This window comes from Camellia sinensis, chromosome 9 (assembly GCF_055761805.1).
Source record: "Camellia sinensis isolate YWXY chromosome 9, ASM5576180v1, whole genome shotgun sequence".
Lineage (NCBI taxonomy): Eukaryota > Viridiplantae > Streptophyta > Magnoliopsida > Ericales > Theaceae > Camellia > Camellia sinensis.
Window position 1 is genome coordinate 3,899,589 of NC_138969.1, and position 14,558 is coordinate 3,914,146.

The following is a 14,558-nucleotide window of genomic DNA, read 5'->3' on the forward strand; positions in this document are numbered from 1 at the left end:
ATATAACACTTTATTAAGTGCTTCATGTTTTTCTCTCTTTCCGATGTGGGACAAAGCCCTAAGCTTATTTCATGCTTTTCAAAGAAAATCATGGAAGGTTTTGAAAACACCAAAAAATAAACTATAAATTTGAAAACCTATTTTGAAAATTCCCCAACAAAATCCAGATCAGATCAGGTCAGATGCCTTTTTTTTGTACATTGATGAACAAATTACATAAGACAGTGCATAGGTTGATATCAAACAGTTCCTATTTTTATCGTGGGATTGGTTTTCTTTCAGTCTGTGATCAGATTGGAAGGTGTTGTTGGGTTCGTGAGAGTCCACTACGGGTTCTGTTTCAATAATTCGAATCATTCAATGTGTAGAACTCGCTAAGTACTATATGTTTGTAAAAAATTACGTTGATCGGACAACGATAGTTTTTTCATTGGATCAGATTTCTATCAATCGTTTATTTTTTTACCGTTCATTTTTTTAATACAAAACTGATTTGATCACGTAGCTATCGATATCCTATCAACGTGATTTTTTACAGATATATAGTACTTAGCGAATTCTACACATTGACGACTCAGATTATTAAAACGGGATCTGTAATGAACCCCTACAAGCCCAACAACATCCTTCAATTCGTGATCAGACTGGAGGGAAGCCAAACCCTTTTACCATAATAGTGGCGTACACTCTCCTTTGATCTCTAATATCCTCTTTTCTACTTCTTTTCCCGTCTTTTTCATTTTCCTTTCGAAAAAAATATTTGTCCATTCGAATTTGTCCTAACCATTTGAATTTGTGGGTTGGTCGACTTCTCGGACGATTACGCGGATAATTGGTGTAATTTTTGTTAATTGTAGTTATTACTCTTATCAACTGCGATTGTTATCTATATTGTCGGATAACCAGTTGGACGACCAACCGGTCGACTATCTACACGACCAGTATGCACAAATTCAGACGATTTGGGTAAGTCAAAATTTGGTAGATGTAACATTGCTCTTACCTTTTGTTCGTTTCAGTTAAAAATATTTTTTGGTATTGAATACAATGGAGAATGAAAGTCTAATGGAAAATATATTTTCATGGTCAATGAAAAATAAGTATATTTCAGCATAAAATATTTTCCACTTTTAAAAGACAGAAAACGTTTTCTGAACTAAATATTTAATAAAAAATGCTAGAAATCCTAACAAAATTATCAAATTTTTTAGAGACACTTATCAATAGGTACTTTTGAGACTTTATTACCCAATTAAGTCTTATTAATAAATGAAAAATGTTAGAGATCCCAACAAAATTATTAATTTTTTATCAAATATAGTGTGGGGTCCATATGTAAGTGTTTGATAAAAAATTTAATAATTTTATTGGAGCTATTAGCATTGCTCAATTTTAATAATGTCACCACATCACCATCATCACTCTTACCTTCACTACTACACCGCCGCCGCCGCCGTTGCCGCCGCCACCACCATAGCCACTGTCACCATCACTGTCGCCATCATCACTGCCATGCCAACACTTCCACCTTCATTCCACCACTACCACCACCAAGCAGATATGGATTTTTTTTCCTTGAAATATTTTCCTTCAAAACAAACCGAACATAAATTAAAATAATAATAATAATAATTACATAATAAGTATATAAGTATCAGAAAATTTTAAAATTTTGAAAATGGACATATATCCGTGATGTGTTAAGATCATAATTGCCCTTTTTAGGGGTAATTTGGATTTTCAAAATTCCTTTCCGTGCATATGATCATTGTATGTAACCATTTTTGGATCGTTACGTTTTGTCTCGGAATCTCGCTCTCTCTGTGCTTCGATCTCAGTGCTCGATTTCAATGGTCAGATTCACAACACACTTTATTTTATTACTAGTATTTGTTTTTGCTGATTTGTTCATTTCCACTGGAATTTTCGGGATTGACACACAAAAAATTGGCTTTGATGATTTTGTTCCCATTTCTCATCTGAGATATATACAGGTTTGTTTGATGCTCTCTCTCTCTCTCTCTCTCTCTCTCACCGGCGTTTCTCTGCAATTGAAATGAAATTGGCATTTGTTTTTGGATAAGATTTATGTTTTCTTGATCATTGAGAATTTAATTCAGGTGCGAATTCTAATGCTTGGTCTTCTTGTTCATTTGTGTTAAACCCACTAAACCTAACCCACTACTACCTACCACACACACTCACCTCCTCACCTAACCTACCACTACCACCTCCACTTCATCCCCTACCACTTCACCTACTACCTTCTTCTCTTCTATATATTTGATCATTGTAAACATAACAAAATATCAATATACAGAACAATCTTGTAATACATCAATCAATAATATACATCAATTTGTTTTACATGGTATCAGAGCTAGGTTAAGAACCTAATAATTTTGCTTCACCGGCGGGCGGCAACCTCGCCTTAGCCGCCCGCCGGACAAACCCATATCAGTAAACACAGCATCCAGGCCTAGATACCTTTGCTACCTTTGCTACACCTCCCTCCAACCGCCGCCATCATCGGCAAAGAGCTGGAGCATCTACACCCACTGCGAGATCACCTCCAAGTACGAGATCCTCTATTGAGTCGGCTCCGGCGCCTACTCCGATGTCTACAGAGCTCGCTAACTCTCCGACTCCTCATCGTCACCCTCAAAGAGATCATCTACACCCACTGCGAGATCACCTCCAAGTACAAGATCCTCTATTGAGTCGGCTCCGGCGCCTACTCCGATGTCTACAGAGCTCGCTAACTCTCCGACTCCTCATCGTCACCCTCAAAGAGATCACGACTACTAGTTCACTTTTCGCAACGAAGAGATGACTCAAAATTAAGCTCACCCAGTCAACCCAGACACATACACAACACCACCACTAACCTGTCCCAGCTCCGGCTGCCGCAGACGTCGCGACCGCCGCAGCCGTGTGATCCAAGCTGCTACTCACCATTGCTGCTTCACTTCAGCCTAGCGACCTCAGAGATTCGAGCATACTCGAGCGCGAAGGCGTGACAGACGTCCAAACTCGAGCATGCCGACCATGTTCTCCGACTTCATCTATCTCAGCGCTCCAGATCTCTTTCGCATCTTTCCTCCTTCACCCTCCTCACTCTTCCATCACCGCATGAACTCCCACCCCGTGAAGCTCAAGACGTGTAGCAGACATTCTTCAGGTCCTCATAGTTTTCGCTGTTGAGTCTCTGGAGTTGGATTTTGCACTTCTGTTTCGAGAACGGCATATTCTTCTTCGTGTTTTGTCCGTTCTTGTTGTCTTGGCAACATCATCTGCGAAAGATAGTGAATCACTATATCACCTTGGCGACATGACCCACGTGGTCTAACTTTTTCTTTTTTTTTTCTTATTATTATTATTCTTATTATATTCAATACTCACTCCACTCATATTTTCCACTACCCGTGCCCCCTTTTGCACTCATTTCCTCTTTTTTTTTTTTTTTTTTTTAATCCATTTTTTCTTTGCCTTTCACTCACCTTTTTCACAAACAAAACCCACCCAAAAAAAAAAAATTACCAAAAAAAAAAAACAAACAAAACACATGCACACCACCCACGTTACACTTTTCTTTTCTTTTAATATCTATATATATATATATATTTTTATAATATATTTCCCCTTCTCTTCTTTTTTTTTTTTTTATATCACACCTCTCAAACTGTTTTTTCATCTCACCCATCCGGCGCACATGGGTCTGAGTCCAAAAAAAAAAAAAACAAAAAAAAAAACAACAACAACAACAACAAAAGCCGCAGAGGCAGATCTGCACACCAAACTCATTTTATTCATGTCGGGGCTCACCCCGATCACCATTTTACACCAAAAAAAAAAAAAAAACAAAAAAAAAAAAAAGACCAACACAACCACATCCACAGGCGGGCTTTTTCTTCTCTACTCTGCCGCCGGTCTCTTCTTCTTGCCTCCGTCCTGGGCGGCCCTTGACGGTGTTGCCTCCGTGCTTCCTAGACCACCAAGCAAGTTGCCTCCTCCCTGCTCCTCCACTGCAGCATATGGCTGCCCTCCAAATCGGAACATCACGGTGGCCTTCCGCTTCAGCTCCTTGTTTTCTGCCCTTAGCACGCTTATCTCTGCTCGCGCATCCTTATACATGCGTTGGAGCAGAGCCAGCTGGGAGTTTAATTGCTGCACCTCATTTGTCGTACTCTGCAGCCGGTGCGACAAGTTTGTGACCGCCGTCATGGACTCCACACATGCCTTCAAAGTATACTGATTAGCCTCCACATCCGTTTGCACTGCCATTTTTTGCTCCACCGACTCCATCGGAAAGTTCAACGGAGCAAACCCAGTGGTGTTTGGTTGAGGTTCACGGGACACCGCACCCGTTATCTCTCTTGTTGACTCGTTGAGATCGGGAAAGAGAGTCAGCAGACCACGGGACGACGAAGCCATTTTCTCTCGTAACAGAGTGTTACAGACTCTCTCTCTCAGCACAACAGTGTTACAGCCTCTCTCTCTCAGCACAACACAGAGTTTTACAGAGGCTTTCGCAGGTTTTTTGCTTCTGTCTCGGCCTCCGGCTCTGTCTTGGTTAAATAGCCGAGGCAGCCACGCGCATCGCGCGCCTCTTGACGCCAGACAAACGGGCACGCCAGCCAAGGCACTCACGTGCCTCGCCCTCATTTTGGCACGCCTTTTGATGAATCGGGCACGCCTTTTGATGGCACGCCTTTTGAGGGTGCGGGCACACCTTTTGAGGGCTCAATATCTACATCCATGTATATCTTTTGGGCAGCCAATATACACACTCATACAGTGTCTTCTACACCGGTCAGCTTTATCAATCTCTTTTCAAACCTCAAATAGGTTTTTCTCTTCACACCTATTTGAGTTTGAGGTGGGGTTATACACAGTATCATGTATAAGTCGCTCATGGCGCACTCCCTAAGTCACCCCCTTGGTGCACCATCACAATTTTCACAATTTTCTACATCGGTCCGACATGACCCCATAAACTGTCTTCTACAACGGTCTGACACGACCACATAGTGTCTGCTACAACGGTCCGACATGACCCCGTAAACTGTCTGCTACAACGGTCCGACATGACCCCGTAAACTGTCCTGCTACATCGGTCCGACATGACCCCGTAAACTGTCTTCTACAACGGTCCGACATGACCCCGTAAACTGTCTGCTACATCGGTCCGACATAACCCCGTAAACTGTCCTGCTACATCGGTCCGACATGACCCCGTAAACTGTCTTCTACAACGGTCCGACATGACCCCGTAAACTGTCCTGCTACAACGGTCCGACATGACCCCGTAAACTGTCTTCTACATCTGACACGACCACGCAGTGTCTGCTTCAACGGTCCGACATGACCCCGTAAACTGTCTGCTACAACGGTCTGACACGACCATACCGTGTCTCCTATCCTGTTTTATTTTATTTATCAGTTTATTTTTCTGTTTTGTAACTCTCTCCAAACTCAAGTTGGTTTGTGTCTAACCTCCTTGAGTTTGAGGGGGGCTGTTAAACCCACTAAACCTAACCCACTACTACCTACCACACACACTCACCTCCTCACCTAACCTACCACTACCACCTCCACTTCATCCCCTACCACTTCACCTACTACCTTCTTCTCTTCTATATATTTGATCATTGTAAACATAACAAAATATCAATATACAGAACAATCTTGTAATACATCAATCAATAATATACATCAATTTGTTTTACAATTTGAATTCTTTCTGTTTTTATGCACAAATTTTGGATTGAATTGGGTTGGTTTTATTTTCCAGCAAAATGTTGAACTGAGTGAGTCCTTTGATGATTCTCCTCATGTCAAAAATGACTATGCTTGTGGGTATATATTTAAGAACATCTTCACACTTGGACTGAAATGGATGGTTTCAAGATATTATCTCAGATTCCAATGTTCTTGGGCACCCATTTGAATTCTGTGACATGTAGATGTGTTACTTTGCTTCTTGTTATCATCGATCTGCTCACTACCACTTTCTCTGGGTTTGCTGGTATTGAACATGGCAACATTATATCGATCCACAACCATTCTTTGTCATTCAATATGGAGTTTGGAATTCGGAAACCAGTCAAGTACTTGGAGGTTCCTCAACTTGTATGGGGTTTAAACAATCAGAAGATTGCCTTTGCAAGAGCTTGCCTAACCGCAAGAATGCTGAATCGAACCCTTCTGATGCCAAGCTTAAGTGCTTCATTGTTTTACAAAGAAATTGATCTCTTACAACCTATTTCCTTTGGCAATGTCTTTCAATTCAAATGGTTTAACTGGAATTGCAAGGGGTTTGTCCAATTAGGGCGATATTCAGATCTTTCAAATCATACTGATGTTCTTGAGCTTCAAAAGGGTAGTGGAAGGAAGTGGATGGTTGAGAGAGATTTGGACCAATTGAGACAGTTTAGCAAGGATCCATATGACAAGTATGAGATAATTCGGATTGTTGGAAAAAACCCGTTTCTGTGGAATGATCACTGGCCTATTAAAGATTATGCCAAGGTCTTGGAGTGCTTGGTTTTGGTGATAAGATATCCAAAGAAGCGGATAAAATGGTCTCCATCATTAGACAGAAAGGAACAGAAATTGTTTCAGAGCGAGTGCCTTATTATGTAGCTGTTCACATGCGGATGGAGAAGGACTGGATGATTCACTGTAAGAAGCTTGAGCAAAGATTGAACATTACCGAACTCTGTAGCAGAAAGGAGGAAATTACGTGGAGAGTTGGGAATATTGAGGGCCTGAAAACCCCGATGGTGGTTTATCTTGCTGTGGCTGATAGTCTTCTTGAAGATGACTCTATCTTGAATGGTTGGAAGAATGGATTGGTTCCCTTTGAGAAGAAGAAACTGGGAGTGGTAGGCATTTACAAGAGGTACCCTTATCTCCTTCGATCAGCGATTGATTATGAAGTTTGCTTAAGGGCTGATGTTTTTGTTGGGAACAGTTTTTCCACATTTTCAAGTCTTGTAGTTCTTGAGAGAACGCAGAAGATGATGAGGATGGGGGTGACAAGTTCGTGCTCCCTGGATGTAAGGTGGCCTTCCTATGCCTATAATATCTTGGGAGCATTGGACGGCGCTTGTAGATGGATGACAAATATGTCTCTTTCGAATCTGCAAGCAATTAGCTATGGCTCAAATGACATATCTTGTTGAAATGTTTTTATAAGCAATTTTTGATCAGTTAATGTAGACAATAGGGCTCTGCTTTTTGAAATTTTGCTGACCCTCTCTTGGTGGACGTTGATATGGTTGGTATACTCAACGATTTTTTTTGTCCTTTTTTGTGTGTAAGAATATGATAAAAAGATATCTCAAATAGCATTTTCATAACGAGGCATAATAGTTGGCTGAGTTTGGACGTTTTAGAACTTGTTGGTTGTCTCTGTACTATCTCTGCATCCATATATTCATTGAGAACATTCAGTTGTATCCCTAGTAGTAGACTTGGTCCTTAGCTGCCATTTGGCATGTGCTTTTTTAAGTTAATTTTTTTGACTATTTTAACTCCAATTAAAAAATTCATTTGGATTGACCTTTATAAAAGAAAAAATAAAATAATTATAATTTGAATGTGACATTTTATCTTATTAACTTTTTATCTTATTTTGCTTACTAAGACCATCTCTAACCCTTCACCAAACCTAGCATTAAATTTGAAATTTGGTTAAAAAAACACCGTTTAGAGCTCCAACGATTTTATCAAATTGATATCAAATCGAGAATTCACCAAACGTTTCACCAAAAGGAGGACAGGCTCCGCATTTCACCAAAACACTGTGCATGACCGTTGGGGGAGACCAACCGGTCGACCACCAAAAAGTTCAAACAGTTCCAAAAAAAGTTCAAACAGTTGAAGAAAAAAAAAAAAATTTTTGCCTTACCGGTCGACCAGCCGGTCGACCTAAAAGGTTCAAACAGTTCAAAAAAAAAATCACAAAAATTTTTTTTGGCTTAACCGGTCGACCAACCGGTTATCCCAGCACAAATTTGATGAAAATTTGATAAAAATCAACCGTTAGAGCACTCGGTATCAGATTGAGGAAAAAGTCATTTTTTCACTCAGATTTGATGAAAATTTTGGTTCAGGATTGGAGATGCTCTAATTTAGTCCAAAAAGCCAATGCTAAATGAAGCCCTGGATAAAGGCTTGTAGGTTTCTTCGCTACTGAGCAGTGCTTATACAGTAATTAACAACGGCTAACAAATGGCTTTGGGATACTGATTAACATTATTATATTGAAAGGTTGTATATTACTCACATACCCTTAGTTTTATAAAAAATGTTTAATTATTTTGAAGTTTATTAATCAATGTCAGATGTACTAATTAACAAACCATCCCCCTGTAATACATACAAATACACACATATATACACACAAAACAAGATATATATATATATATATAGAGAGAGAGAGAGAGAGAGAGAGAGAGATGAACATGCTTCTTTCATTGATTTTTAATCAGTTGTCACGTATATGTTTCTCATTTTTCTCCTTTCCTCTTTTTCTATCATACAACAATTCCTTACTCTTATGCAAGGAAATTCAGGGGCACAAGTCTTATAGATTGAAAACTACATAAAAAAAAATTGAGCAGTCCCTATTAGCACGGTCTCTAAAAATGAAAATGGAGTGAAAGAGTTAGAGATTCTACCTCCTCCCAAGCTTTTTGTTTTTTGGGTGGTGCTAAAAGGCTTATTTCCAATTTCTGGAATATTCAGTATTATATTTGCTTCATTGAATGTAATCCTCATAGTAGCTATCACTTATAACGGAGACAAACCTTTCGAGCCAAGGAAGTTGATGGAGATCCTTCATGGTATCGACATAAGAGTCTGTACAGCGAGGCGGGGATTGGTGAGGGTGATGAATCTGATGATCACTCAAACTGAATCCCCCCGAAAGGAAACTCTGGATTAGTGCCAGCTGTGATCTCTCTTGATCTGAGTAAGAATCCATAATCACAGGGAATGAATCATAGCTATCCCATGCCCACTGTTCGGATTCTTGTGTAGGGTGAGTGACTGAGTCCTCAGAGTTCTCTTCATCCCAGAATGCACACTGACATGTCTGTTCACCATCCCTGTAACCGGCACCACACGAGTAACAGAACTCGTGCCCACACCTGCAGAGGCAAATCAGGTAAGCAAATCTTCATTTAAGAACATTGCACAAAGCTATTGTCGATATTTGCCTCAATCAAAACCCAACCCCAAAAACAATATTTAAAAAAAAAAAAAAAAAAAAAGCAAAAAAAGAAAAGAAACGAGGAACGATTCAGGGTGTTGGGAAAATTGCTGAACACGGGAAAATGTGATCGATATTCTTTAATGAGTTGTAGCAATCTATCATTTATTAACTGCCCCATATTCTTAATCTTTACATTCTCTTATACTTATGTATTTGTATGCTATGCTATTAGACAAAGGAACAACAACCACTTTTTTATCCGTCTTTCTTGGAACTGTGAACCCAAAAAAAAATCAAATGATATTCTACTTTCCTTTTTAATTATGGATACTGAAAATACTAAAAGTTCACTCCAAAGAATTCAAGTCAAAATGTCTTAGTAGAAAATAAAACTAGAAACTGTATATGTATATATAAATTAATAGATATAAAGAGAGGAAGGGAGGGAGGAGGAAAATGCTAAACTGAAAATATAGACAGAGAAGTGAAAATGCTAAAGAACAGAGAAAGATAAACACATGGTGTGCTAGAGTTCCTGCATAGTTAGATACACAAGTATGTTCTTTAATTGGGAATGTTATCATAAGAAAAAGTAGAAATTAGCCTAAATACTAACATTAATAAAAGTAATCTCATTCTCTGGGCTGTTGTTATGTGACATTAATTGCATTTTGGATGCATAAAAGAATTAAAAGATTTAATTTGACATTGCCCTTGCATATGCCAATATACTATATAGAGGGATGTGGATAAGCACTCTCCCAATAAACAGATTGCTATTCCCCCTTTTCTTTTTCTGCTCGATACTTCCAAACTTGTCATAGTATTCATGACCCTTTCTATATCATTATGTGTGAACAAACATTACAAAATGGCATCAACCAGTATACTACTTTGTGGAGTTGACTTGAAACACAATAATAAAGCCTCGCATTAAGTGAAGTTAAGAAAAGTAGACTATTTATACATACATATATATACATAAATTACCTGACAAGGAACTGTATTCAACCAAAATATAGTAAAACAATGATCATTACAAAAATTTTCATTAGTGTCCACTGTAACCGTAACACCATTCTTTCCATCGTTGTTCTAAAGATGTGCATTTACAACAGGGTATTGTAGTAGCACTAAATTTCACTTTCAAGGCAAGCTAAGAACTCTCAAACGTGCACACATGCATGGAAGAGAACAAAAAAATTAAAAAATAAATCTATTTAAACTCAGTTCCAACTATAATAAAATATTTAGAATGATATCGCAAATACTTTTGTTTTCTGTCATTGAAAAAACAAACAAACAAACACAACATATACATCCATATTTCTAAAGAAAGTGATCTTACCGGCATGTCATGTGGCAGCAACCATGTGTTAGCTCAATCATCCGCCAGCACTGTTGGCAGCGCCTCCACCTTTTATTTTGTGCTAGACGATGGAGTGTAATGTCACCAGCATCCCTCTCCTCCAAAGGGAGGTTTCGATACTCTTCACAGCTCAACAAAGAATGCCAAGAGACCCCACATTCAACACAGATAAATCTGTGACAAACTGGGCACTCCACACAACTGTTTTCTGACTGACTTGATGAGCTTGCCCTTGCTGATAAGCATTCATGAGGATAAAAAAGAACCGAACAATTTGGAAAGGGGCAATAAATTTTGTCCGAGTGGAGAACATTTGCATCTGCAAGTGCTCTCTCCAACATTTCATAAGAGACAACAGGAAGAAAAGATCTGCATTCAGTGGCGGAGATATAATATTTGCACCTCAACTGAGGACATCTAATGGGGACTTGAGCGGACTGTACTTTCTCATTGACATAGGTTTTCATACAATGGGAGCAAAACTTGTGGGAACATTTCATTGTGATCATCATCTTTGCTGGCTTCTCCTCAGAACAAATGGAACAGTTTTCATATGATTCATCTCCCTCAGCAGGAAAAGAGACAATCCCAATTGCCACTTGGGCCAAGTGTAATGGCCTTTCTAGGTCAGTATAGGGTACCAATTTAAGAATAAATGTATCCAGATCTTTGGCATGTTCTAGGATCCTTTGCCTCAATGCTAGAAGAAGTGGATTCTCAAGTTTCTCCACATTAATAATCTGTCAAAAGCCATATATCACTTTGAAAAGTATGAAATAATATATGTTGGCATTTGGAGATAATTTTCATGCAGAGAAAAGAACAGGAGACAGGAATTATAGCTGAAAAACTTAAACTTCATTGTTTAATTCATGCAAGGTTTTTGTGTGAACTTTTCTGACCTCTCATGAGGTTTTTGATCTCCAAGGGCTTCCCCTGACATTTCTGAAATGATACTGACCTCCCTTGTTAGTCTTGTCACCCAAATGTCGTTACTGCAAGGTGGTCTTTTACTAAGTTACACCTACAATTAACGGAGACATTTTTTCCCATTTGTTCTTATTTTTTAAACCAAACACCATTAATCTAATGCAATAATCTCTATTTTGATAACCAAACATCACAATAAACCTGCAACCAAACAACCCCCCCTCACTACGGTCATTTTCTCCACTACTACCAACACAACCAACAAACAACAAACACCTCATCATCATCGTTTCTCCCCCTCCCCTTCCCCTTCCCCTTCCCCACTGCCACTAACTGTAGCTGATCATTTCCACTAATTGTAGCTGATCATTTAATTGTTGCGAAACCATCACATCCCACCGGCTACCATTGCCCCGTATCTCTTCCCATATTGTTAAGAGTTATTTGATTAGTAAATACTCTTTTTATATTATATTAGTAAATATGTATTACGGAATGCGTTAGATGCTCTTACTAACTCACACCATTGTATTGGGAGATAGGAAAGGGGGAGGAGTGGTGACAATTGGCAAGGGAGGTGGGAGAGAAGTGGTGGTTATTAGTGGTGAGGGAGAGGCAGTCATCAGCGTTGGCGGTGATCAATGGTTGTTGGCAGAGAGGGAAAAAGAAGACAAAGAGGGAAAGGAGAGGGCGGTAATCAGGTGAGGGAGGGTGTTTATAGGTGGGTGATAAAATTTTGGTGAAGTCCACAATTTTGTGAGGTGGATGAATTTCTTGTTTGTCCAGAAACCTTGGGTTAGTGGGCAGCAATATAGAATTTAATCTCAATAACTTAATTTAAAACTAGAGGACACTTAGATCATAAACAAACTACTTTAGCAACCAAATTAAATGCCATCATCCAAATTCAAAACAGAGAATGTAAGGTAAGGAGCTTATATGTTTTTTGTATAAAAATGGATCTCTCACCTGATCATATAAAATCTCCGAGTCAGTAAAAGCAAATACCCGCATAATCTTATTTTGCGCAGCCTCCAACAGACCATCCATCAAAGCTAAATAGTCCGCCACAGACTCATCCACAAAAAAATCAAGCTTTTTCTGCACTTGAATAGAAGGAAAATTAGCTGATCTTTCTATAACTACACCAATCCCAGAGACCCCAGCACCACAACCTCCAGCCTCTGCTATTGATGCACCCTTGAAGAACATATTCACCGAAACATCATCAAGATTGTTCTTTGAACCTTCCTTTGCGGTTTCTTCCCTCTCCTTCAATTCGTCTTCATCTTCGCAACAGCTCCGGAAATCTTCTTCATCTTCTTCGAATTTCACTTCCCTAGACGAATTCACATAAGACCCACAACCAAAAATTACTTGCTCTTCCATTTTCACCAACTTCCCCGGGAATCAACAACAGTTCTGTAACTCTAATACTTGTGTTTGGTATCAAAATCTACTCACAAACCATCAACAAACCTACAAAACTCGAAAATTTAGCATCTTTTTTAACCCAAAGCCACAAAAGATAACATTTTCATCAAACAACTCTGATCCTATTTCGAAATCAAACTTAAACTAAATTCATTGAGAAAAAAAAAAATCCTTTTTCTTGTTTTTGAAACGCCAATTACTAGGGATGTTCCGACTTTTATTTTTCAAATCAAAATCTAAGAAAAAGACCATAAAAAAACTGGATATAAAACTCCAGTTTATGATCGGCAACAACAAAAAGGCTAAACGTAAGAATTCAATGGCCACAAATCTATGAAATCATGAAACAAAGTCAACCCACTTAATCAAATCTATGAACTATATTATTAAAATACTAATCTAGATGCAAATATAAGAAGTAGGAATCAAATTGAAAGCACGGAAAGGGAAGCTTCCATACCATGTCCTGGTTCTGTTCTGTTCTGTTCTGTTTTGTTCACACCTTATCTGGAGGAATTTCAAGTGATTATTTTGCGTTGAAACTCTGTCCTCCAAAGGGTACAAAAACCCTAACCTGACAACTGGCCCATGACTTTTCTAGAGAGACAGAGAGAGAGAAACATCAGTTACTGTTGGTTGTTGGAAAATTGTGGAACACATGCTATACAAGTCTAAAAATTAAATTAAATTTTTAAGTTTAATAATGTAGTGATTAATTAAATATTTAAGGTAATGATATTTTTTTTATATTCTTTTAATTATCAATCAATCATATCACTTATATATTATTGGTCTAGAAAATGAGTTTAGAAAATTAACTTGTATATCATTTTTCATTATACAATAGTCTCGAAATATCATATGTTGTAATCTCTCATCAATTATTATTCATTGGGAGTATTTAGTGCAACTGTTAAAACATATGGTAAATTATAACTTAACAGTTTATAAATTATAGTTTTAATTAAAATTTATTAATCTGTTTATTGCAGCTGTTGAAATATAAATTAAATTGATGAATAGTATTTGGTAAGTAAACTGTAATATAACTTTTTAAATTAATTTTTATTTTTTTATTATTTATTACTGGTTCACATTTCTCAAAAAAAATAATAATAATAATTTGGAGTCATTTGGGTCTTTTTTTATTTGTTGATAAAAAAAAGAAAAATTAGTTTAAAGTCTCTCTCCTATTTTTAGTAATGGAAGAGATCCACAATATTATTTTATGATGTCTAAGGTCCCTCAACTCCCACACTCATATATCACAGAGAAATTTAACTGAAATCAAACCTCAGCTTCCCACTTCTCTCTCTCTAGAATACATGCACAAATATATATATATATATATATATAGCTTCAATGGCGGTGCTCGTCGCTGACCCAAAGCGGAGACGAGAGCTGCGAAGTTATGGATCTAGATCTTAGCAGAGGCGCAAAGCTCACCAACCTCGCTGCCATTCACTTAGATAGGAACAAGCTCACCGGAATCATCTCCGAATCCTTCAGACACATTCGAAGAAGCCGCCTCTTCTTCACCGTTACTTTCGTCGCCGACCCAAGGCGAAGACGAGAGCTGCGAAGTTATGGATCTAGATCTTA

General features: G+C 38.3%; 1 protein-coding gene and 1 pseudogene across 3 annotated transcripts; one reads left to right on the forward strand and one right to left on the reverse strand.

Annotated features, from left to right (window-relative positions):
* The first annotated feature begins 1,704 nt into the window (after nt 1-1,704).
* On the forward strand, nt 1,705-7,463 carry LOC114295145 (O-fucosyltransferase 23 pseudogene; annotated as a pseudogene). Its single transcript, XR_014339323.1, has 2 exons — nt 1,705-2,120; nt 5,795-7,463. The product of XR_014339323.1 is annotated as an O-fucosyltransferase 23 pseudogene (transcript).
* A 999-nt stretch (nt 7,464-8,462) lies between these two features.
* LOC114295165 (E3 ubiquitin-protein ligase RSL1) lies at nt 8,463-13,630 on the reverse strand. 2 transcript variants are annotated; one of them, XM_028239362.2, is made up of 4 exons: nt 13,417-13,630; nt 12,492-13,001; nt 10,572-11,332; nt 8,463-9,158 (listed from the first exon to the last, which is right to left on the reverse strand). In XM_028239362.2, exons 2-4 carry the CDS (start codon nt 12,909-12,911, stop codon nt 8,768-8,770), a joined length of 1,572 nt encoding a protein of 523 aa, XP_028095163.2. In that variant the 5' UTR covers nt 12,912-13,001; nt 13,417-13,630; the 3' UTR covers nt 8,463-8,767. The 2 variants fall into 2 exon arrangements, with proteins under 2 accessions (XP_028095163.2, XP_028095162.2); XM_028239361.2 differs by having other exon boundaries at nt 8,463-9,185; nt 13,417-13,554.
* Between the last annotated feature and the right edge of the window lie 928 nt (nt 13,631-14,558).